At 35.8% G+C, this 26081-nt stretch overlaps 2 protein-coding genes across 17 annotated transcripts in view; one reads left to right on the forward strand and one right to left on the reverse strand.

Annotated features, from left to right (window-relative positions):
• METTL21A (methyltransferase like 21A) overlaps positions 1-25201 on the forward strand; it is a 58220-nt gene extending 33019 nt beyond the window's left edge. For 4 of the 6 annotated variants that reach the window (XM_033230528.1, XM_033230527.1, XM_033230521.1 and 1 more), the window contains one exon: positions 9798-10620. In XM_033230528.1, coding sequence (XP_033086419.1) covers positions 9798-9811 — 14 coding nt within the window. In that variant the 3' untranslated portion in view covers positions 9812-10620. Of the gene's footprint in view, positions 1-9797; positions 10621-24907 lie in introns of those variants that run through there. The other 2 variants (XM_033230522.1, XM_033230526.1) reach the window with 1 other exon arrangement.
• The window catches only part of CREB1 (cAMP responsive element binding protein 1), a 75836-nt gene that overhangs the window by 11575 nt on the left and 38180 nt on the right, over positions 1-26081 (reverse strand). For 7 of the 11 annotated variants that reach the window (XR_004441600.1, XR_004441602.1, XR_004441601.1 and 4 more), the window contains 4 exons: positions 25065-25165; positions 22332-22474; positions 17432-17614; positions 15226-15376 (listed from right to left, as the gene is read on the reverse strand). Coding sequence is in view for 5 of the 11 variants with exons in the window: in XM_033230509.1 (XP_033086400.1) it covers positions 15226-15376; positions 17432-17614; positions 22332-22474; positions 25065-25165 (578 nt within the window). In the remaining 6 variants the exon portion in view is untranslated. Of the gene's footprint in view, positions 1-15225; positions 15377-15656; positions 15772-16179; positions 16243-17431; positions 17615-22331; positions 22475-25064; positions 25171-26081 lie in introns of those variants that run through there. The other 4 variants (XR_004441604.1, XR_004441605.1, XR_004441603.1 and 1 more) reach the window with 3 other exon arrangements.

Consider the following 26081-nt stretch of genomic DNA (forward strand, 5'->3'; position numbering starts at 1 on the left):
GGACTACAGGCATGTGCCACCATGCCAGTTCATTTTTTGTATTTTTAGTAGAGACGGGGTTTCACCATGTTGGCCAGGATGGTCTCGAACTTCACACCTTGTGATCCGCCCACCTCGGCCTGAAGTGACATCTTTAAAGTCTGTCACTTCAAATAAAAAAAGATAAACCCAGAATTCTATACCCAGCAAAAATATCTTTCAAATATGATGATGAAATAAACTTTCTCAAACAAAACTAGAGGGAATTCATTGCCAGGAGATCTATTTTCTAAGAAATGTAAAAAAGAGTTTTTGCGGCAGAAATATAATAGATTAAAACATGGATTTATATAAGGAAATGAAGATATGTACAGTATCTATATGCTGAAAGATAAATTAAGATTATATTGTGTTCATGGAATCAAAAACTAAATATTGTTAAGATGTGACTTCTTCACAATTTGACCGACAGACACAACACAGTCCTAACCAAAATTCTAGCATGCTTTCCGTAGACATCAACAAGCATATTATAAATATATTAAAATGCAAAGGAACCAGAAGAGCCAAAACAATTTTAAGAACAAAGTTGGAGGACTCACACTATCAAATTCAAGACTTACTATAAAAGTACAGAACTCAAGGCAACATGGTATTGGCTAAAGAACAGACACAAACATCAATGGAAAGATATCCCAGAAACACACACAAATATGGTCAATTAATTTTGGAAAAAAAAGCAAGGGCAATTTAGTCTTTTAAACAAATGGTCTGGACAAATGGATGTTCCTATATTAAAAAAATGGATCTTGACACATCCTCATACCTTATACAAAAGTAAACTCAGGAGGGAATTACAGATCTAAATATAAAACTCAACATAAAACTTAACACTTTTAGAGGAAAACAAGTCTGTGATATTGATTTAGGCAAAGAATTCTTTTTTCCCTTTTTAGTTGACATAAAATAATTGTACATATTTATGAGATACAGTGATATTCTGGTACGTGTATACGGTATATAATGATCAAATTATGGTAACTAGCATATCCACCTTATTTTGTTGGGTTGTGAACATTCAGAATCCTCACTTCTAGCTTTGTGAAAATACACAACAAGTTGTATTTAACCATATTCACCCTATGGTGCTACAGAACACCAGAACTCATTCTATCAACCTAGATAAAAGTTTGTATCCATTAACCAACCTCTCCCCATGCTCCCTATCTCACTTTCCCTTCCCAGGCTCTAATACTCACAATTTTACTCTCTACTTCCATGAGCTCAAAAAATTTTTAGCTCTCACATGAGTGAGAACATGTGGTACTTATCTTTCCATGTTTGAGTTATTCTGCATAACCCATAATGTCCCCCAAGTTCATCCATATGGCCACAAATAATGAATTTTCATTCTTTTTAGTGGCTCGATAGTATGCCACTGTATATATATACTGCACTTTTTTTTATCCATTGATATGTTGATGGATATATAGGTTGATTCCCTATCTTAGCTACCGTGAAGTGATGCAATACTGGTTTCCTTTCTTTAGAATAAATACCCAGTAGTAGGATTGCTGGATCATATGGTGGTTCTTTTAGTTTTTTTGAGAAACCTCCACACTATTTTCCATAATGGCTGCATTCATGTACATTCTGACCAACGTTGAGAAAATTCTAACACAAAGAGTTAGAAAGAGTTCACCTTTTTCTGCATCCTCATCAATGTTTGTAACTTTTTGTCTTTTTGATAATAATCATTCTAATGTAATGATACTTCATTGTGGTTTTAATCTGACAATTAGTAATGTTGAGCTTTTCAAATATATTTCTTGGTCATTTATATGTCTTCTTTTGAGAAATGTCTATTTAGACCTCTTCCCAATTTTTAATAGGATTTTTTTTCCTGTTAGGTTGAGTTCCTTGTATATCCTGTTTATCAGTCCTCTGTCAGATGAACAGTTTGTAAATATTCCTCCCATTCTCCAGGTTGTCTCTTCACTCTGTTGTTTCTTTTGCTGTTCAGAAGCTTTTTAATTTAGTATTTCCACTTAACTATTTTTCTTTTTGTTGCTTGTGCTTTTGGAGTCTTAGCCATGAAGTTTTTTGCCCAGTATAATATCAGGAAACATTTCCCCCATGTTTTCTTCTAGTAGTCTTTAGAGTTTGGGGTCTTATGTTTAAGTATTTAATCCACTTGGCGTGGATTTTGGGTATGGTGATAGATAGGTATTTAGTTTCATTCTCTGCACACAGATATCCAGCTTCCCCAATACCACTGACTGAAGAGAGTGTCCTTTCCCCAATGTACGTTCTTGGCACATTTGCTGTAAATAAGTAGATTTATTCTGGGTTCTTTATTCTGTTCCACTGGTCTATGTGTCTGTTTTTGTATCAATACTATGTTTTGGTTACTACAGCTCTGTAGCATATTTTGAAGTCAGGTAGTGTGATGCCTCCCATGTTTTTCTTTTAGTTCAGGAATGCTTTGGCTCTTTTTGTTCTTTTTTGCTCTTTTTGGTTCCGTAAGAATTTTAGGATTCTTTTTTCTATTTCTGTTACAAATATCATTTTATTTTGATACAGATTGCATTGAATCTGTAGATTGTTTTGGGTGGTATGGTCATTTTAACAATAGTAATTCTCCCAATCCATGAGTGTGGAATGTCTTTCCATTTGTCTTCCTTGATTTCTTTCATCAGTGTTTTGCAGTTTTCAATGTAGAGATCTTTCACCTACTTGGTTATTTATTTATTTTTTGGCTATTGTAAATGAAATTGCTTTCTTCATTTCTTTTTCAGCCAGTACACCCGTCTCTACTAAAAATACAAAAAATCAGCCGGGCATGGTGGTGGGCGCCTGTAGTCCCAGCTACTTGGGAGGCTGAGGCAGGAGAATGGCATGAACCCGGCAGGCGGAGCTTGCAGTGAGCTGAGATCACACCACTGCACTCCAGCCTGGGCAACAGAGCGAGACTCCATCTCAAAAAAAAAAAAGAAAAGAAAGAATTGCTACTGACTTTTGTACGCTGATTTTGTATTCTGCAACTTTACTGAATTTGTTCATCAGTTCTAACAGTTTTTTGGTGGAGTCTTTAGTTTTTTCCATATGTAAGATCATTTCATCTGCAAACAAGGGCAATTTGATTCCTCCTTTTCCAGTTGGGATGCCCTTTATTTCTTTCTCTTGACTAACTGCTTTGACTAGGACATCCAGCACTATACTGAATAAGAATGGTAGAAGTGGGCATCTTTCTCTCATTCCAGTTCTCGGAGGAAAGCCTTTCAGCTTTTCACCATTCAATATGATGTTAGCTGTGGGTTTATCATACATGGCCTTTACTGTGTTGAGGTATGTTCCTTCTTATGCCTAATTTGCTGATTATTTTTTATCAAGAAAGGATGAATTTTATCAAACGCTTTTCCTGTGTCTACAGATGTGATCATATGGCTTTTGTCCTTCATGCTGCTGCTGTCATATATCATGCAATAACACACCATGAGCATATGCAAATATGGTCCAACAATCATACTTGCATCCCTGGGATAAATCCCATATGATCATGGTATATTATCTTTCTGATATGTTGTCGGATTAGGTTTGCTAGTGTTTTGTTGAGAATTTCTGTATTTATGTTCAACAAGTACAGTGGTTTGTAGTTTTCTTTTGTTGTGTCCTTGTCTGGTTTTGGTATTAAAACAATGATGGCCTTGGAGAATTAATTAGGAAAAATTCTCTCAATTTTTTGGAATAGTTTAAGGAGAACTGGTGTTTGTTCTTTATAAGTTTGGTAGAATTAGGCAGTAAAGCCATCTGGTCCTGGGCTTTTCTTTATTGGTAGACTATTACTGATTCAATATCATTACTCATTATTGGTCTGTTCAGGTTTTCCATTTCTTGATTCAATTTTGATAGGTTATATATGTCAAGAAATTTATCCATTTCCTCTAGGTTTTTCAATTTGTTGGCATATCATTGCTTATAATAGTCCCTAATGATCCCCTATACTTCTGTGGTATTAGCTGTAGTGTCTCCTTTTAGTTTTCAATTTCATTTATTTGGATCTTGTCCCTCATTTTTTCTTGGCTTATCAATTTTGTTTATCTCTTCAAAAACCAACTTTTCTTTTCTTTTTTTTTTTGAGACAGGGTCTCACTCTGTTGACCAGGCTACAGTGCAGTGGCACAATCATGGCTCACTGCCGTCTCAGTTTCTTGGCTCAAGTGATCTTCCCACCTCAGCCTCCTGAGTAGCTGGGTCTACAGGCTTGCATCACACCATGCTAATTTTTGTATTTTTTTGTAGAAATGAGGTTTTGCCATGTTGCCCAAGCAGGTCTCGAAATCCTGAGCTCAAGAATCCACATACCTTGGCCTCCCAAAGTGATGAGATTACAGGTGTGCGCCACCATGCCCAGCCCTGTATTGATTCTTTTAGACTTTATTTAGTTCTCCTCTGATTTTTACTATTTGTTTCTTTCTACTAATTTTGGGTTTGGCTTCTTTTCTAGTTCCTTGAGGTGTATTGTTAGATTTTTTAGTTGAAATCTTGCTACATGTTCCTGATACAGGAATTTATTGCTACAAACTTCCCTCTCAGCACTGTTTTTGCTGTATCCCATAGGTTTTTATATGTTGTGTTTCCATTTTCATTTGTTTCAATAAATTTATTTCCCTCTTAATTTTTTCACTGACCCAGTAGTCATTCAGGAGCATGCTGAATTTCCATTTATTTGTACAGTTTCTGAAGTTCCTCTTATTACTGTTTAATTCCATTGTGGTCTGGAAAGATAGGTTACATAATTTTGAGTTTTAAAACTTTGTTGAGACTCGTTTTGTGGACATATGGTCTATCCTGGAGAAAGTTCTATGTGCTGATGAGAAGAACAGAATCTGCAGCTTTTGGATGAAATGCTCTGAAACTGTTAGGTTCAGTTGGTCTACAGATCATCTTAAGTCCGATGTTCATTGATTTTTCTGTCTAGATGATCTGTCAAATGCTGGAAGTGGAGTTTTGAAGTCCCCAGCTATTATTATATTGGGGTCTATCTCTTCCTTCAGCTCTAATGTTCGTTTTATATATCTCATGCTCTGGCATTGGGTGTTATATATTTATCATTTTACGTCCTCCAGCTGAATTGATCCCTCTATCATATAATGACCTTCTTGCTCTCTTTTTATGGTTTTCAACTTAAAGCCTATTTTTTCTGATATAAGTGTAGCTATTCCTGCATACTTTTGGTTTCCACTTGTGTGGACTTTTTACCCCCATCCTTTTATATTCAGGCTACATATGTCTTTACAGGTGATGTGAGTTTTTTGGAGGAAATACACAGGTTGGCTTTTTAAAATCTAACTTAGCCAGTTTATATCTCTTAATTGGGGAATTTAAAATTTATATTCAAAACTGTTATTGATATGTGAAGGCTTATTCCTGTCATTTTTGTTTGCTAATTTGGTTTTCTGTAGTGATAACATTCAGTTCCTTATTTTTTTTCAACTGCATGTTTACTTTACCAGTGAGATTTATAATTTGTATATTTTAATGATACAGCAGGTATCATCCTGTCACTTCAAGATGTAGGATCCTCTTACACATTTCTTATAGGACTGGTGTAGTGGTGATGAATTTCCTCACTTTCTGATTGGGAATTACTTTATTTTTCTTTCATTTCAGAAGCATAGCTTTGCTGAGTATAGTATTCTTGGCAGGCCATATTTATTTCCCCTTTTAACACTTTGAATATTATTATCCCACTCAGAAATGTAAAATTTCTGCAGAGAAATCGGCCTTTAATCTGATTCCTTCATGTGACTTGGTATTTTCCTCTTGCTGTTTTTAGAATTCTTTTTCCTTTGTCTTTGACTTTTGAGTTTGAAAAGAATGTGTCTTAGAAAGGCCTTTTTGGATAAACTGTTTTAGTACATAAGAGCTTCCTGTATCTGGATATATATCTCTCTCTCAAGACATGGGAGGTCTTCAGTGATTATTTTGTTAAATAGGTTTTTGGTGCCTTTTCCTATCTTTTCTCCTTGTGGCACTCCCAAAATTGAATTATTTGTTTGCTTTATGATGTCCTATGTAGGTTTTCTTCATCCTTTTTAGTGTGTGTTTGACTGGGTTATTTTAAAAGACCTGTCTTAAAGTTCGGAAATTCTTTCTTCTGCTTGATCTAGTCTATAGTTGAAGTCCTCCACTGTTTTTTTATTAAATTCTTCAGTTCCAGAATTTGTTTTTTCTTAAAATATTTACCTCTTTGTTTAATTTCTCATTCAGATCATGAATTGTTTTCCTGATTTACTTGTATTGTCTATCTGTGTTCTGTTGTTTCTTGCTTAGTTTTCTTAAGATCATTATTTTCAATTCCTTTTCAGGCATTTTATTGATTACCTGCTCTTTGAGATCTGTTAGTGGAAAATTATTGTGTTCCTTTGGAGGTATCATGTTTCCTTAGTATTTTATGTTTCTCGTGTCCTTATCTTGATTATCTGTGCAACTGCTGCTTTATCCAATTTTATGGACTGGCTTTTGTAGAGAAAGACTTTTACTGTAGATGTAGCTATAGTGTTAGCTGGGTAGGGGGCTCTGGATTTGATTCTAGGTGGGTTCAGATGTGTTGTCTCTGTATGATTTCTTTTACTGTCATCAATGGTGGTATCTATGATTCTCTCAGGGCATCTATGATTTCTTCAGTGGCTTAGGCTTCGGTTGTCAGTGGAGGCTGTGATAAAGCTTTGCTGAGGATAGGGACACCAGATTGGCTGGTATGTGGACACAAAGGTCTTGACGGTGGCAGCAGGCCGGGCAGGCCTGTCTGCAGGCCTCTGGGTGGCACGTGTGATAGCAAGAGCGAGCTGGTCCGCATGACTCCAGACAATGGGTGCTGATGGGCAGGACCAACCAATCCTCAGGCACCCCAGATGATGCATGTGGGCACCAATGGGCCTGTCCACAGGCTCTTAGACATGTGTAAGTGGGCTGGGCCTATCCAGGCAGAAAATTCATAAATACAATACCACAAGCATGATGTACAAAGGACAAAACTGATAAAATGGGCCTCATCAAAATGGCAACCTTTTGCTCTGCAAAAGATAATGTTAAGAAAATTAAAGAAAAAGCTATAGACTGAAAGAATGTACTTGCTCTGACAAAGGATTTGGAAAAAAGGTCTCTGAAAACAAACAATAGAAATGACTAAAAGATCTAAGAAGACATTTCATCAAAGAAAACATATAGATGGCAAATCACATAAAAGTCACTAGCTGAAGGCTGGGCACGGTGGCTCACACCTGTAATCCCAGCACTTTGGGAGGTAGAGGTGGGTGGATCACCTGAGGTCAGAAGTTCAAAACCAGCCTGGTCAAAATAGCGAAACCCCATCTCTACTAAAAATACAAAAAATTAGTCGGACATGGTGGCAGGTGCCTGTAATACTGGCTACTCAGGGAGGCTGAGGCACGAGAATGTCTTGAACCCAGGAGGCAGAGGTTGCAATAAGCTGAGATCCTGCCACTGCATTCCAGTCTGGGTGACAGAGGGAGACTCCATCTCAAAAAAAAAAAAAAAATTCACTAGTGAAGTGCAAGTTAAACCACAAGATATCCATCATACAACTTCTAGAGCTGGGGGACAAATAATAAACCTGACAACGTCAAGTTTTGGCAAGGATACAAAGCAACTGAACTCTCATACATTCCTGGTGGGAATACAAAACGGTATAGCCATTTTGGAAACAACTGGACAGTTTATTTAAAAGGTTAAATATACAGTTAGTTACATTTCACGCAAGCAGCCTACTTCTAGATATTTACTCATGTTAATGGATAGTTCATATAAAAACCTTTATGTGTTGATAGTAACTTTATTTCTCTAAAACTGGAATTAACTGGGATGAAATTCAAGGTGAAAAAACAAAGCATAGTACATCTATAAAATGGAATCATCTGGGATAAGTCCCAACTACTGATTCATGCAATAAAATCAATAAATCTTGAATGCATTTTGCTAGATGAAGGAACCAGATCTAAAAGGCTACAAATTATAATTTAAGATTCCATTTATAAGAGATTATGGAATAGGCAAAACTGTAAGGGCAGAAAACAGTTCAGTGGTTTTCAGGGTGTGGGAGAAGCTGACTTCAAAGGGATATAAGAGACTACTTAGTATTATATAACTGTTAGTTAACTAGTGTAATTGTTCCTTATGGCATTGTGGTGACAGATACATGACACTGCATCTATCAAAACCCATAAAACTATACAGCACAAAGAGTGAACTTATGTACATGCAAATTTAAGGATAAAAACTTAGGGATGTCAGAAAATCCCAGAACTGAAGATGGTGACAAATCAAACTGTACTATAATCATATGATATAATCTTATTGAAAGGGGTAGAGAAAAAAGGAGCAGAGTGAAGTAACTTTAGAAAACGGCACTTTTGCTAAATACTATTAGGCCCAAAACAAAAAGAAGTGTATATAAATACTGCACTGTAACTGGTAAACTTGTTTCTCACAAGGGTACATATTATCAGTTCTTACAAGTTTTCTGTATGTATAGTAGATTTAAACAAACATATAAGCCAAGTTTCTGTCAGAAAAAGAAGTTACAAATAGGCAAAGAGAAGTCTACAGTGAGCCATGTGGTTAAAGCTTAGAATCAGATATGTTACTGTATATTCATATTTATTTTAAGTATATAGTTGTCCCTCAGTATCTATGGGGGATTGGTCCCAGGAACTCTCATGAATATCAAAATCCACAGATGCTCAAGTCCCTTATATAAAATGGCATTATATTTGCATATAATCTATATGCATCCCCCTATATACTTAAAATCATCTCTAGATTACTTATATTTAATACAATGTAAATACTATGTAAACAGTTGTTATACTAAATTACTTTTTTATTTGTATTATTTAAAAAATTGCTATATTATTACTTTTTTTTCTTCAAGGTTTTAAATGTATGGGTGGTTGAATCCACAGATGTGGACTATGGAAAACAGAGCCAACTATATATAAAGATACAGAAATAAGAATGTGTGCATATATGAAGGTGTATATATATGTATGTATTTTTTTTTGAGACAGTATCTCGCTCTTTCACTCAGGCTGGAGTGTAGTGGCGCCATCTTAGCTCACTGCAACCTCCACCTCCCAGGTTCATGCAATTCTCCTGCCTCAGCCTCCCGAGTAGCTGGGATTACAGGCGTGCACCACCACCCCAGCTAAATTTTCTATTTTTAGTAGAGACAGGGTTTCACCATATTGGCCACCATTTTCTAATAAAGGAACTAGGGATCATTGGAAAAACAGCTCATGCCAAGGCTAAGGAAGGGAAAACACAACATGAGAACTTGGACAATCTTGCAGTCTCGGAAAGTAAAGACGTGCTTAAAAAGAAAAAAATGGGGCATGTCAAAAGGACACAGAAGACACTTATAAAAGATGCCAGTGGCCAAAGCTAGAACAATATGAACACATAATTAAATAACAATAGTACTGGATTATAACTCCCAAAATACATGTTTGTATTGATAAAATAATGTGGAGAAGAAACAAATCTTGTTTATAGAATTCAGTTGTTAAGCTGTTAAATATAGAAGGGATGGGGATATAGAAAATTCCCATCAGAACAGCAAATAGAATTAATTACTGTAGACAAGATTTACTGATGAATTCTAAAATTGGTGGGCAAAACTTTAAAGAGAAAAGAATGTATCTGCATAGCCTCTCAAGTATTTCTTCTAAAATACACCTAATTACTGTGGTGGTTTTAACATATGACCACAAATTGTTTCATATTCTCCCTTTTAGGAGGTGGAATTTAATTCTCCTTCCCTTGATTATGGGCTGGACAAAGAGAAAAATGGTAGCTCAACAGTGGAGACACCTGGACAGCACTTTAACCAAGTGATCAAAGTTAACATCACCAGTTATGTATGTGCTCCCTGATGTGATGTTATGAGAAGGGTACACTATACCTCTGTGGAATTCCTCCCCAAAACCTATTATCTCAATCTATCCATAAGAAAACACTGGACAAATGCAAATTGAGGGATATTCTATAAGAAAACAGATCACTGCTCTTCAAAAGTGACAAGGCCATCAAAGACAAGGAAACAGAAACTTTCAGACTGAAGGAGACTATAATTAAATGCAATATGGTACCCAAACTGGATTATATAAGTAAAAAAACTGGGGAAATAAAATGTACGATTCAGTTAATGGTATTATACCAATGTACTTTTATTTTTTATAAATGTACCCTGGTTACGTAATATACTAAGATTAGAGGAAGCTGGATGAAGGGTATCTGGAACTCTGTAGTACTATTTTTACAACTCCTTTGTAAGTTTAAAATTACCTAAAAATATATTAAAAATGTATATTTACCTTTCTTTGTACTGGTTTGAGTAAAAAAACTGACTTTAGAATGTTAACATTTTAGATGGTGAAATTAGAAGTAATTAAATTTTTAGGTAATGTTTCTTAATTTACTTATAATGAACATGTTTTACTTGTGTAATAATAATAAATTTAAAGAAAACTGATAGTAATGTACATATTCTTTGGTAACCTGCTGTTGTCCGAGAACATCTTCCCATCTTAATAAAAATACATCTTTATTTACTGTTAATGGCTAGTTGTATATGGTTGAATGGATATATTTTAATTCATATTATACTTTAATTTTTTTAGAATTTTTCAAATTTTTTACCCTATCCATTTTCTAAGAATCTGCCTATTTATATCCCTCAACTCATTAGTTTTCTGACATTATTTGTTAAAATGTTTGCTACTTTTCTTTTACTTTGCTAAATAGGGGGTTTATAGTTTCATACGATCATATCCATTTAACTTTCTCCTTTGTTACTTCTGCCTTTAGGGAACCTGCTTTTAAAATCCTCCTCCAATGTAAAGTTACATAAAGGCAAAGGTCACAGACTGCATTACTTTCACAATTTTTCACTCCCCATTCCTGTAGGAAGAGTTCATTCCCACTACACTGACTTCGGGCTTTCCTTGCCTGTGCTGTGGCTGACAGAGCACAAGTAGATGTAATGTTCACCACAATCAAGCAAATGTTTTCAAAAGCATTGCCCTTTTCTAAAAGAGGTGCTGCTCTAGCCCAGGATCCTAGACTCAGATGGGCATATGAAGGAGAGCCACAGCAACTGACCTGCAGCTGCCAAAATGTAACACATGTGAGGAAGAATTTTAAGACACTGAGATTCGTGGTTATTACTGTAGCAACACAAATTAATAGAACAGCTGTCTACACTTTCTTTTAGAATGTTTACCACTTATCTTCATCTTGAAATAAATGCCAATTTGGATAGTGATGAATTTTTTGGATTACAATCTTTTCCTATCAAAGTTTAGTTTAACATAGGCTGTGTTTGGCCGGGCGCGGTGGCTCAAGCCTGTAATCCCAGCACTTTGGGAGGCCGAGACGGGCGGATCACGAGATCAGGAGATCGAGACCATCCTGGCTAACACAGTGAAACCCCGTCTCTACGAAAAATACAAAAACTAGCCGGGCGAGGTGGCGGGCGCCTGTAGTCCCAGCTACTCGGGAGGCTGAGGCAGGAGAATGGTGTAAACCCGGGAGGCGAAGCTTGCAGTGAGCTGAGATCCGGCCACTGCACTCCAGTCCGGGCAACAGAGCGAGACTCCGCCTCAAAAAAAAAAAAAAAAAAGGCTGTGTTTGATGTGCATAAGGGACATTCATCCTAGTGAGCATGCTTAGGAAGAGTGTGCTTCTCTTAACTTTTCCACTGAAATAGTCACACTAGAAGAGGAAACCAAATATGGAGATTCTGGTGGTGCAGCAAAACCACTGCTGGCATAAATTTCTTTTAAATCTCTTATTTTACCTTAAAAATAAGGTTTATGGCCGGGCGCGGTGGCTCAAGCCTGTAATCCCAGCACTTTGGGAGGCCGAGACGGGCGGATCACGAGGTCAGGAGATCGAGACCATCCTGGCTAATACGGTGAAACCCCGTCTCTACTAAAAATACAAAAACTAGCCGGGCGAGGTGGCGGGCGCCTGTAGTCCCAGCTACTTGGGAGGCTGAGGCAGGAGAATGGCGTAAACCCGGGAGGCGGAGCTTGCAGTGAGCTGAGATCCGGCCACTGCACTCCAGCCTGGGCGACAGAGCAAGACTCTGTCTCAACCAAAAAAAAAAAAAAGGTTTATTTCTCTCAAATATTTTAGCAAAATGAACATTGAAGGAAAGGAAAGCACTCCACATTCACCTCCTAAGGCTACATACACATCCCTAGCATACTGCCATGTGCTCTGGTTTGAGAGGCACAGCAGAAGATGGCTGCATATTGGAATCAGTGAAGTAGCATGTTTACAGCCTTTGGTGCCAGATATGGGTTCAAATTTCAGTTCTACTAATCTCATAAAGTGTGTGACCTTTGGCAATATATTTGATTTTTCTCTGATATTTACCTTCTCCTCCTCTAAAGTGGGGATAAGCTTCTACCTCACTGTAGGTAGAATTAATAAAATAATATATACTGGGGCTTAATAAATAGCACTCGGCAGAAAGGTCAAACCCAGAATATATAGAATTAGGAGGTATCAGCATATAAAGTAATGCCTGAAATACATGGATATGGATGAAGGTTCAAAGGAAAAATTTGAAAAGTAGTCAGAAAACCAGGTGAAGCCAGCCAAGGAAGAGTTTAGAGTAATGAGAAGTCGAAAGTGTCATACTCCATAGAGTTAAAATTAAATGAAAGAAAATACTAGATTTGCCAAGTGGGAGGGAATTTGTACCTTTTTATAGACATATGAGGGGTATGCTAGTCACAGAAGCCGGATTCCAGTGAATGGAGGCTGAAAAAGTAGAAGCAGCAGTAATCTGGTAAGGAAAGGGGAAAGGAACTATAGCAGAATCAATGGGAAGTTTCCTTTTTCAAGAGTAGGGTGACTACATCTAAGCAAAGTAATGTTATGAAAGAGTCCATGGTAAGTCTCAGGCAAGCAAAGGCTGGTAGCAACTGTAGTTACGTGTGCCCTGTTCCTAACTTGTTGGTGGCAGTGGTCATAAATCTGAAAGAAAAATAAATAGAAGAAAAAGGAAATTTGGTCTGCCAGTCAAAGCAGTGAAACATATTTTTTTTTGAGATGGAGTCTTGCTCTGTTGCCCAGGCTGGAGTGCAGGGGCGCGATCTCGGCTCACTGCAAGCTCCGCCTCCTGGGTTTATGCCATTCTCCTGCCTCAGCCTCCCGAGTAGCTGGGACTACAGGCGCCTGCCACCATGCCCGGCTAATTTTTTTGTATTTAGTAGAGATAGGGTTTCACCATGTTAGCCAGGATGGTCTCGATCTCCTGATCTTGTTATCTGCCTGCTTCGGCCTCCCAAAGTGCTGGGATTACAGGCGTGAGCCACTGCGCCCGGCCAACGGGGGAAACATTTTGTTCCACAGAGCCAAACTACATAGACATAAACAGAAGTCCTTCTGTTGTGTTTTATAATCAAAAGGATTTATTTTCTGATTTTGCTCCTACGTTTGCTTAGAACTGGTTGCTTTAGTAAGCAGTGTTGTCTTAAATATTACTACTCAGCCCTTGCTTAAGACTTCTTAATCAGACTTGCTTCTAATTTTAAGTTAAGAGTTTCCTTATAAACATTTTTAAAAACTGAAAAGATTTTAATTTTTATTGACGGATTTTAATTTATATTTTAAAATATATTTAAATTATGAATGCAGCCTTTATGCTTCTGTTTAGTAAAACCTAAATACTCAAAATCACAGACAGATGGAACACAAATAAAAGTCACTTGAGGGCTGGGCACCATGGCTCATGCCTGTAATCCCAGCACTTTGGAAGGCTGAGAAGGGTAGATCATGAGGTCAAGTTCAAGAGCACCCTGGCCAAAATAGTGAAATCATGTCTCTACTAATACAAAAATTAGCCAGCTGTGGTGGTGGGTGCCTGTAATCCTACATATTCAGGAGGCTGAGGTAGGAGAACTGCTTGAACCCAGCAGGCAGAGGTTGTGGTGAGCTGAGACTGTGCCACTGTACTCCAGCCTGGGCGACAGAGCAAGACTCTGTCTCAGGAGGGAAAATAAGAAAAAAAAAGTCACTTGGCTTGTTTCTCTTTTTCTAATATCTCAGAAAAATCTCTGCGTTCAGATATAATTTACTAACATTGTGACAGCTAAGAATATTTTAGGAACAAAAAAGCTGATCTGAGCTGTAAGTGAAATTGCACAGACACAGACACAGACACAGACACACACACACCCATTTCAACAGAGCACTACAGTTACAAAGTGCTTTCAAAGGAATTATCTTACTTGACTCTTAAAACAATACTTCGGGTGTGTGCTGGAGTCCCATTTTGCAAACCTGAGGTATAGAAGGTTAATACCTTCTCCCAAAATGGAGGGACAGGGCTAGGACTTGGAAGCCCTGCTTCTTTCACTTTATCAGGGTTTGACGTATCCTGGGATGAACAGTGAGATACTTTCATCAATTTCAAACTTTTTAAAACTTTACATATCCTTATTTTCATCTTCTTCTGTTTGTCTCGGTCACTTCTATATGAAAGTTCTAAACTAATATTTAGTAACTTGTTTTTATTGTTTTTTACAGCAAAATCATTTATAGTAATGAAGTTACTTTCTGAGAACTGCTTTACCAACATTTCATAGATTTTGAAGGTAGTAGTTTTTGAAGACTATTTTAAGATTTTTGTCCATAACATGGTATTCTTAGAATATATTTTTGAAGAATCTTTAGGTGTTAAAATGTTATTATTTTGAGTAAAGATACTATTCATTAAAACATGAACTGGCCACCATACATTTACTTTATATCAAGTAAATTTAATATAGATAAAATTTAACACACAGTTAATATACATATGTGAAACTCTTGATCTTCTTGAACAATACTATACATGAAAAGAAACCATTTTGAAATAACCTGGCAAGCTGGTTGGAGTGCAAACATAGGAAGGTTGTGCATTAAATCTCCTGTGGGGAAACTGCATGAAAGAAAACTACTCCATGATCAAAGATTGACCCATAATCCTATAGCTATCTTATAAGTGCAGCTCATTAAATAAAGACAATTTAGCAAGATCCATTAATTCTGCTGGAAAAAAAAATCCAATGCAAAGATCCTATTACCAGTAGATGTAAAGATACACATCCAGCAGAATGTGAAGACACACTTAACCCACAACAATCTAAGTAAATGCAGTATATGTACCTGTTCTTCATTAGACGAACCTCTCTCTTTCGTGCTGCTTCTTCAGCAGGCTGTGTAGGAAGTGCTGGGGAGGATGCCATAACAACTCCAGGGGCAATAGTGCTAGTGGGTGCTGTGCGAATCTGGTATGTTTGTACATCTCCAGAGGCAGCTGAAAGAAACCGTGAGTATCGTGTAAGACAGAAACACTGCAACTTGATTCAATTATGTGTATCAATCATCAATCTAAGCATGTATTCTGGACTAAAAGGGAAACAAAAAAGAAAAGATGATTCTGGCTAAAGTGTTGAAAGAATCAGCACTCTTTGCGCCACTACTAAGAAATAATTCCCAATGTAATGTATTTATTACAGTAACCTATGTCTGCTGGATCTTATATTTCATTTTTCATTTGAATGCAGTTCTATTCTGTTGTTAACATGCTTACCAACCTTAAGTCTAAAAGGTAAGTGGGGCACAGCTTGGATGATCTTCCTAGATAGAGTATAGTCCTCAATGTCTTCCTTTGATATTGGTAAATTCATATTAAAAAATTTCAAGTAGACTCTTGCCACGACATAAAAACGACCATGATTTTTCATAAAATAGCAAAATGAAAAAGAAGATAAAGCATTATGGTCAACTATTAGAGATTTTGAATTAAAACAAAACTGAAAGTATGAAAAAGTGTATCACCTGATGCCAATTATATTATTTGAAAACATATTGTTTTAATGTAAATGATAATGACTTAATAAGCTGAAGTTTTATTTTTCTGATTCACCATTTGTAAAAACAAACACAATCACTATTTGTCAAACTGCTTCTAAAAACAGTGTAATAATATGCTCTCCTAAGGAACCTAATGTTACTTAAAAAAATTTGAAGGTCTTTATTAAATTATTAATATTAATTATTAATATCAATTAAAATGTATGCTTTGAGTGGAAAAGATTTATATACTAAACATGTTACCATCTTCAAACTGACGTTCAGAATTCAAATTCACTGACATCCTGCTTTACAATTTTTGAGTACCTGCATGTAAAGTGAAAAGGTGTTTTACTCTCATCAATAAGCAAAATAGTATCTTTTTCAAATACTCGCTTAATAACAGAATATATTCTGTAAACATTAGGGCTCTTTAAATAAGTTATGACTCTCTCCAGTTGGTGTTTCAGGATTATTCAATTATCCATGGTGAAAGGATACAACTGTCATTACCTAACACAGGCAAAATACATTATCATTTATAAAAATATTTTCAGAAACAGATTTATTATTATTTCCTCAATCAGCAAATTTCTAACCTGGCATTAACTATATTCCTGAAATATTCAAATGAATCCAAAGAAAAATGGTTAACTGATATCCATAAAGATTCCTGAAATAAACAGAAAAAAACAATTAAACTAAAAAAAAAAAACAAGAAAAACCCCCAAAAAACAAAAAAGCAACTCCAAAATTTGTCAAGAATTTAACAACTACTTTTTCTCTAAAGAGCAGCATAAGATGGTATAAGATTTTGTGGAATATAATGTTTTCATTTGAAATAAAAACTGGGTCAAGTGCAGAGGCATCCCAACACTTTGGGAGCCCGAGAAAGGAGGATTGCTTGAGGCCCGGAGTTCAAGACTAGCCTGGGCAACACAGTGAGACCATGTCTCTAGAAAAAAAAAAAAATAATAAAAAAAACTGATGATCTCAGAAGATTTAAATTTCTTTTGAATAAAAAGCAGAGAAACAGAATCCTGAACTTCTAAAGACTGTTTTCAGAGATTTAGTGCAACTCTTATTTTACACATGAAAACAAAACAAAACAAAAACAATAAAAAAAAACAACAACAACACTTTTCTGAAGCCCAGAGGAGCTTTTTTACTCAAGGCCTCATAGCAGATTCATGCAGTTAGATATAGAATCCATCTTTTCTAACTCCTGATTTCCTGGTCTTTCCTTCTAACCTGTCCTGTTTCTTCTACCCCAAATAGTAAAGATGTTAAAGGTAGATGCCAATATTTTAAAAACTGAAAATAGTTGTTTTTATGCCATGACATTTTAGTCCAATTGGAATAATGGAAGAGTTCATGGAAAATACTATCTATATTGAAGAAATGTTAACTACATTTGAATGGAGCTTTGTAATATGATACTTACTTTTTCTGTGAGCTTATAAAATTTTAGCATTTTGAAGAATTTACTACACCTGTGAATTCTGAATTCCCTTACCTTGAACAACAACTTGGTTGCTGGGCACTAAGATCTGCTGTCCATCAGTGGTCTGTGCATACTGTAGAATGGTAGTACCCGGCTGAGTGGCGGCTGCATTGGTCATGGTTAATGTTTGCAGGCCCTGTACCCCATCGGTACCATTGTTAGCCAGTTGTATTGCTCCTCCCTGGGTAATGGCAACTAAAATCCAATGGATTTCATTGTTACAAGTTTAATACCATATAAGACTTTTAAAACACTAAATCCAATGTAGAATAATTTGTAAAATAATCTAGGAGAAATTACAGCAAATAACATCACCAAGAAGGGTCTGATATATTCAAGTAACTTGCTGCTCAGGAAACCCATATTCAGTTTCTACAATAGAAATGCACTCTATGAACTGCATTCTAATTTATAATAATAAAGCCTGTTTACAATTTTTTAAATGGAAAAATGTTAAATTCCTTCTGAAGTTATCTGGTTCTGAAGAGGTTCCACTCTGTGATCCTTTCTTTCATTTCAGCATTAACTACATAATGCATTAATACTTGTCCCACTAATAAATAAATTTCTGGAGAGTAGGAATTTTCTTATCTACTTTCATACACTTAGCACAGTGGCAGCCATGAAACAGGCACCCAATAAATGGTTGTTTTAACATATAACTAATAAAGCAGTTCATCAGTGCATTCTACTCCCTAACTATTGTAGAAATTCATTAATGGTATCTAATCTACTGAATGAAACAACTGAAATATCCTATGGAACTTAATTATCAATAGTCATGGAATTTTAAAATCAGAGCTCAAGGTCATCATTTAGAAAAAAAAAACTTTTACTGTCAATTTCTAAATTATTTAATACATATCCAAGCATTTTCATATGGAACCCGTTATTTATGCCCTAATTAGCCACACCTGCCATTCATTTGTTAAACAATAAATCAGTCAACTTTTGCTCATACTAGTAGATATTTCACTTTATGAAAAACTAAATCAACTTTATGCTATAGTACATAGAAAAATTTAATTTAAAAATTAGATTATTTATTTGGAAGAAGCATTTAGATAGGTGGCAATATCCTCTCTAGAGAATTCGCCCTGTAGGGGGTCAAGCTTTTCAGAACGAGAAGGACAGAAAATCACAATATCACATATAAAACTGCATAACTGATTTCAACTAAGAAAAAAGTAAACAATGCAGGAAAGTCAACATGTCTGATTAAGCATGTCCATTAGAAGGGAATTAGTTTGGGATCAGTTATCCACCAGCTATGGGAAATAACATCCTGAGTCACCAGTACATGGGAAATTGATTATCTATTGTCTAATCAAGAAATAAGAAGAGTTAATGGTTACAGTGTGATTAGTTTAGCAAAATGATACTTGTGAAAATTAAGATGCTGGCATATACACTGGATCTAGTTTAGCAAATCCCAGAAGTTTTACTTATCTTAGGCAGGGAGAAAAATGAGTAAGAACTATTCTAAGTTTAATTTTGCATGATTACTTGAAAGAATGAGAAGGTTAACAGAAACAAATCACAATTTCTCATTTAGAGTTAATGAGTGAATTCTACTGTATTTAACATACCACTTTCTTCTTGGCTACAGAGCAGTGAACTCAAGGTGGGAAGAAGAAAGCAGAAATAGTAAACCATGTATGACAAGACTGGGTTGTAGTGTGAGTTCCATCACTGAACAGTTTGTTTTAATTTTTTTCTTTTGAGACAGGGTCTTGTTCTGTTTTACAGGCTGGAGTGCAGTGGCAAGATCACAGCTCACTGTAGCCTCCAACTGCTGGGCTGAAGTGATCCTCCTGCCTTAGCCTCCCAAGTAGCTAGCACAGGCCATCAGGCCCCACTAATTTTCTAAAAACATTTTTTTGAAGAGAGAGGGTTTTGCTATGTTGCCCAGGCTGATCTTGAACTCCTGGCCTCAAGCAGTCCTCCCACCTTGGCCTCCCCAAGTGTGGGGATCACAGACATGAGCCACTGTGCCCAGCCATCACTAAACTGTTATTTGATTCTGTTATCTCTTCTCTAAAAATAAAAGCATCTGAGTTCTAGCCACTAAGTACAATTTTGTAAATATCAAATGAGGTCATGTATATGAAAATACTTCGGAAACTGAAGTCTAATCCTACTGGTTTTTCTCTATAATATTTATGTAAATACTTTATTATTCTCAAAAGATTTGAGATAGCTTTCAATAAAACACAATTCATTAAAACAAAATAAAAAAGATAGAAGTCAAGTAATGGATGTATCCTTAGTTATATAAAACAATTGTAGAAGAAAATCTAGACTAAGAAAATAATACAATTAAACAGAAAGTTAGCTAAGAATCTGAGTGGCTGGAATAAAGAGGGAAACGTCATGAGTCATAGTTTTATTTAGTGAAACAAAAAAATTCAAGTTCAAAATGACAGATACAAGTTTTCTATCTAAGAGCAGAATCACTAATAAGACTTTACTATCTGGGACACTGAACCAAGTAACAGATAAATCTAGTAACAACATGCATTTAATAAAATAATCAATTTAAGGAAGGAGTGGAAATTCATGCCTCCACCTGGAAGGGTATTTGCAGAGGATATGCTTTAATTTGATAATTCCACTCTTAGGATATTTCCATAGCATTGTTTGGAACAGTAGAAATGTCCTAAATGTTCAACAGCAGGAGAATGTTTAAATAAGTGCTATATTTATACAGTGAAACACAATGCAGCTATTAAAGAAACAAAATACATAACTATGTGTGTTTATGTATCTATGGTGAATTCCGACAACCATATGTTCATTTTATAAGTTAAGAAATACATAAATGTTGCTGTATATTTACTATATTGCTCGTAATGAAAATCAAGAATATAATGTTAAATCAGTTCCATCAAAGCCATGTGTGCATATACAGAGAGGACACAGGATAAAAATAATGAACAAAGTTTATAATTTCAAAGTATTAATCTCTGGTTTTTTTTTTTTTGAGACGGAGTCTTGCTCTGTCACCCAGGCTAGAGTGCAGTGGCGCGATCTCAACTCACTGCAACCTCCGCCTCCCGGGTTCAAGCAATTCTTCTGTGTCAGCCTCCTGAGTAGCTGGGATTACAGGCATGTACTACCACGCCTGGCTAATTTTTGTATTTTTAGTGGAGACAGGGTTTCACCATGTTGGGCAGGCTGGTCTTGAACTCCTGACCTCATGATCCACCGCTTTGGCCTCCCAAAGTGCTGGGATTACAGGCGAGAGCCACCGTGCCTGGCTTAATCTCTTAAAACTAGCAATTTTCAGCTGCTGGAGGAGAGGAGCGTACCAAATTAAACATCTGTGGGAGCAGTGGTACTTCTCTAACGTTCATTTCCCCTTTTTAGATTCTGAAAGGCCTCTTTCCTAAAGAGCATGCTTCCTAGTTCCAGTGAGAATCTCTGTAATAGTGAATCTGTTACTGATGGGAGTTATGTTGTATCCCTCGGGTATGCTGAAGTAGGGGAAAAATAAAGATCATGTATCAATGTCTTTGAATACACATCCTGAATAACTGAAAGCATCTGGTATGAGGCTATCAACTGAAAATCACACACACATAGAGAGTTGTAGGTACAGAGTTGTACTTTATATCTTCCACAAAGATCTTAAGAAGAAAAAAGATGACTAAGCTAATTGAGCACAGTGGATAAAAAGCTTAGTCAAAAACACCTTCCTTCTACTTAGTCTCAAAAGGTTCAGCTTTGCAGAGTTAAAAAGTTTGCTACTTGATAACTTGTCTTTAATACAGTTGGGAATGCAAATTAGAGTTATGCAAACCAAGGTTGAACTGGAACTAAAAAATAACATGGGGGTCAAACTTTCATGCATATTTCTTAATTTTTAAATTATTTTTATAAATAGGGATGGGGTCTTCAACTCTTGGAGGGCTCAAGTGATCCTTCTACTTTGGCTGCCCAAAGTGGTGGGAATACAGGCGTAAGCCACTGTGCCCAGCCTCAAGCTTTTATGCATATTTCTGATACAGATTCCCTCAGGGCATTAGGAAACTAACTCAGTAAAGAAGTTTCAATGTGTACATTTAATTTGTAACTAAGGTGGGTGGGGGAAAGGATATAAATGGGCAGCCCTGGGTTAATAAACAAATCCAAATGAAAAAAATCTCTGAATGAATAAAGCACTTTGAGAGGCAAAAAAAAAAAAAAAAAAGAAAGAAAGAAAGAAAGAAAAAGAAAGAAAGAAAAGGGAAAAAGAGAAAAAAGTAGCATTCACACAAATGCTTTTGATCAAACAAAATAAAATTCAAAAGGACCTTATAACAGATTTTGCTTACAGATAAGAAGACAGACCTAAGTGCCAGACAGAGACATCACAGAAATGAAAACTTTGTAATTTTGTAAGAGCAATCTTTGCTTTATGCGGGCCAAAAAGTATATTACTATCTTTCATATGAAAAGGAATAATTGAATGTGCTGACTCAACCAAGCCATGCTCATCCCCACTTGAAACATTCTAAAATACGAAGATATTAAAATGTTACTTTCAGAAGGCAAGACAAACTATTAAAATGAATACAGAATGAATATATTCAAGGAATGATTTTTTTAAATCTAAAAAACTCATGTTCTTTCAACACATATGAGGACTAAAACCTAGGTTCTCAATTAGTGGTTCAAAAACTTCAGACTTTTCATGCATCTGCACAGAAACAAAAGGACATCTAAAAGGCTTATATACTTGACTAATCCTAACTAAAACTCTGTGAAGAAAAGAAAATACTACCATTACAGAACTTTGCATAGTGAAGAGTAAAGAAAATATAATAATGGCAGCAAAACTGAGAAGAGTTGGCACTTATATGGTTTCTCTGAAGAGAATGCTAATAGCTTTTCTCCTCACTTTTTGAAACAGAAATTATCTATTACTCACTATACTGTCCACTGCTAGTTTGGTAAATTGGAGTTGGCACCGTTACAGTGGTGATGGCAGGTGCTGAGGTCTCCTCTTCAGACTTCTCTTCTTCAATCCTTGGCACTCCTGGTGCATCAGAAGATAAGTCATTCAAAATTTTCCTACAAAATTAGAAAACTAGAATAATTAAAAATATAAGTAAAATTTACTGGATAAATACAAATAATAGTTAAAGATGAGAAAACTGACAGAAAGCTGCTAGTGCTTAGGACAGAAGGTTTTTTTTTTTTTGAGACGGAGCCTTGCTCTATTGCCCAGACTGGAGTGCAGTAGCACGATTTTGGCTCACTGCAACCCCCACCTCCCGGGTTCAAGCAATTCTCCCACAACAGCCTCCCGAGTAGCTGGGATTACAGGTGCCTGCTACCACGCCTGGCTAATTTTTTTGGTATTTTTAGTAGAGACGGGGTTTCACCATGTTGGCCAGGCTGGTCTCGAACTCCTGACCTCAGGTGATCTGCTTGCCTCTGCCTTGGCCTCCCAAAGTGCTGGGATTACAGGTGTGAGCCACTGCACCCAGCCAGCAGAAGTTTAAAATATATAAATTACATGAATAAACTCTTCATGGGTCAGGGATTGATCTAGACGTCAAAATGAACCCAAATAAGTATAAAAAAAAAAAAAAAAGATGGATTATCTTTAATCTCAACAAAGGAAGGGTGCAATTAAGGGTAATAATAAGACTGACTACATTAAAACATTTTTTTTGCATCTCACAGAACACACACACACAGTCGGAAAGTAAAAAGTCAACAATCAACTAAGTGGAAAAAAGATCAAAACCTGATTTTTAAATACTCACTTCTCAGATTGGGAAACAAAAAAGTTTAACCATATCTGTTAGCAAAGCTACAAAAAAAAACCCCACACTCTCATACACTGCTGCTGGGAGTATGAAACTGGCACAACCCCGATATAAGGAATTGGTGATATTTAAGGAAATATAGGTGTTCATGCCTCAATCCCATTTCCAGGAATTCACCCCAATTCCAACAATATGAAAATAAACTCGCTTAAGATTATTCCCATTAGCACTGTTTGTAACTGAAGAATAGTGGAGACATATATCCAAAGTCTAAAATAGAAAAAAAAAAATAGTGGAAACAATTTATATGCCTATATATAGGCGAGTGGTTGAATAAACTATGGTACATCCAAATAATGGATATAGCCTATCTTTTGTGTAAGGAAAACAGGGAAATAAGAAAATATACATGTACCGGCTCATTTGTTCAAGAGAAGAAATCGGGATGGATAAACCAGAGAGTAATGATTTTAGCTATTTACTGGGGACGGGTAGGAAAGAAATGAAAATGACAGAAGGAATGAGGAGGCACTACTGAGTATACTTTTTTGTGCAATTCTGACTTTTGGCATAGTGTTAAATGTTTCACTTACTAGGAAAAAAAAAGCAACAAGGATGAGTGGATAAACTCTAAAATGGAACCCAAAAACAAAGGAACCATACCATATTTCAAATGAATAACATAATCACACTGAAAGGTGGGGAAAAAACCCCCTAAAAACCCTAACCCAAGTAATTTTTGATATCTTAAATTTGTAACAAAATAGTTACAAAGTCTGTCCCTTTATGCTATTATAAAAAATGACATCTTCCTATATCATGTGCTTATTCACATAAATTTATAGTTACTGTTTTATGCCTTTGTCTTTCAAATCACATAGGAAAAAAAGGAGTTACAAACCAAAACTACAATAATCCTGGCTTTTATATTTACCTAGGTAATTACTTTACTAGTAGTGTTTGGTTGGATTTGCTTCAGGATCAAATGTGTTATATACTAACATGAGATACACTTCAAAGTTAAAATCTAACACTAGCTATACTTAAAATACATTATGAATATAAATACATATAACATATACTGGTAATATAAGATTTCTTAGACCTCAAAATCAATTTATTGTTAGTCACTTAGGATTCTTAATTTAATTGTAAGGACAGAGAAAGGGGTTAGTTTAATAGCCAAGCGGGGGGAAAAAACTACCCCTTTGAAAAATAGAAATATATAAAAATAAAAATAATTTACACAAACAAGAAGGAAGATAATTATGAGTCTGAAGTTTCTTAAATGCTCAGGTAAACGTGTCAAGATTTATGGAACTGTCCTTCCTGAAGATATTTAATGCGGAGCTAATTTTTACGCTAAAAAATGGTTTTGGTTCACCTTGGAGGCAAGGCATGGACTAGGCAACATTGATAACTGAACACAAAAATTACAGTAAGCTACCCCTAAAATTAGGGGATGTTAGTAAAGCATCTCCCTGAGACAATTATTAAATTAATAGCTATCTGTTAAACACCATGGCATAAAAAATGGTTTGCAATGTGTTACTAAGCAGATAAATAACGGAGCCTCAGAGATGGCTCATAACTAAAAAATGTTATAAGCTTATCAAATGTATTCCACATTTTTCAAAAGAAAGACAGCCAGCACAGTCTACAGAAACAGAAAAAAAAAAAAAAAAAACCAGGACTGGTGAGAGTAACAAGTGCTCTTTGTATTCCTTAGGATAAGCTTCACTTTATTTGAAACAAAGAACTCAAGATGAAGAAAAGTAATCTATGAAGAACTGACCTGAGCAACTAACTGGTCTTCTGACATCTCTTTATCTGCAACTACCTAAGACTTCCTCCACATCTTTGATTCTAACTATTAAATTCCATACCTGTAAGAAGGCCTCCTTGAAAGAATTTCCCTTCGCTTTTGGGAATCAGTTACACTATCCACTGACTCCTGTGAATCTTCACTTTCTGCAATAGTTGAAATCTGAAAATAAATAAAAACTTTATCTTGATAATCAAATCTAGTTCCTATAAAATTTTTGTTAAACAGTCAAATACAAAAAGTCATATATAAACTTTATACATGCTTCAGTAGAAAAAAATCAGTTCTTATGGGAGACAACCATACCAATCACTCTCCCCTTCCCTTTACTTACCCTATAAACTAAGATGAAATTAGAGAACCTAAAAATAGCTACAGTTTAATTTTTTTTCAGGACTCCATGTAATCAATCCTGAATGCATCAGTATTACTTATCAGTTTTTGCTTACATCTGTTGGAACAAAACTACCAACTAAAACAAGGTTTCTGATATAAGGGATAAAATGGATGGCTAAATATTTGGTACTAAGTCTACACAGTGACTATACAAATATTATTCTTTAACTTTATAAACACTTATGAATATATTTACAGTTGTACAGTAAGACTGGCGATCCATCATTACATCCCTCACAGTTGTTCCTAGCAAGTTAGGAAAAACTCCTAACACGTTTCAAAGTTAGCATTCTATAATTAGGTTTAAGTAAAAATTCAAGGTAAAGAACTATGCATTTCTGAGAAGAATCCCTAGACTGAAAAGTAATAAAGTGAATAAAAATTTTACATGGGATATTAATGATAGAAACTAGAATTTACAGATGACTATGTGCCAGGTGTTATGCGAATGCATTTACATATACTATATTACTTAATACTCAGTAATGTAGGCACCAGATGGTACTATACTATTATATGCATTCCATAGATGGAAGAACTAAGATACAAAGAAGTAACTCACCCGAGTCACAAAGCTAGGAAGTAGTGGAGCCACTGTCAATATTTAGTACCTCCATTTTAGACATCCTTACCAGCATCAAAATCCTGGTGGTTCCAGTCTCAAACCAGACTGTTCTAGTCT

This window comes from Trachypithecus francoisi, unplaced genomic scaffold, assembly GCF_009764315.1.
Source record: "Trachypithecus francoisi isolate TF-2019V2 unplaced genomic scaffold, Tfra_2.0 Lachesis_group13, whole genome shotgun sequence".
NCBI classification, from domain to species: Eukaryota; Metazoa; Chordata; class Mammalia; order Primates; family Cercopithecidae; genus Trachypithecus; species Trachypithecus francoisi.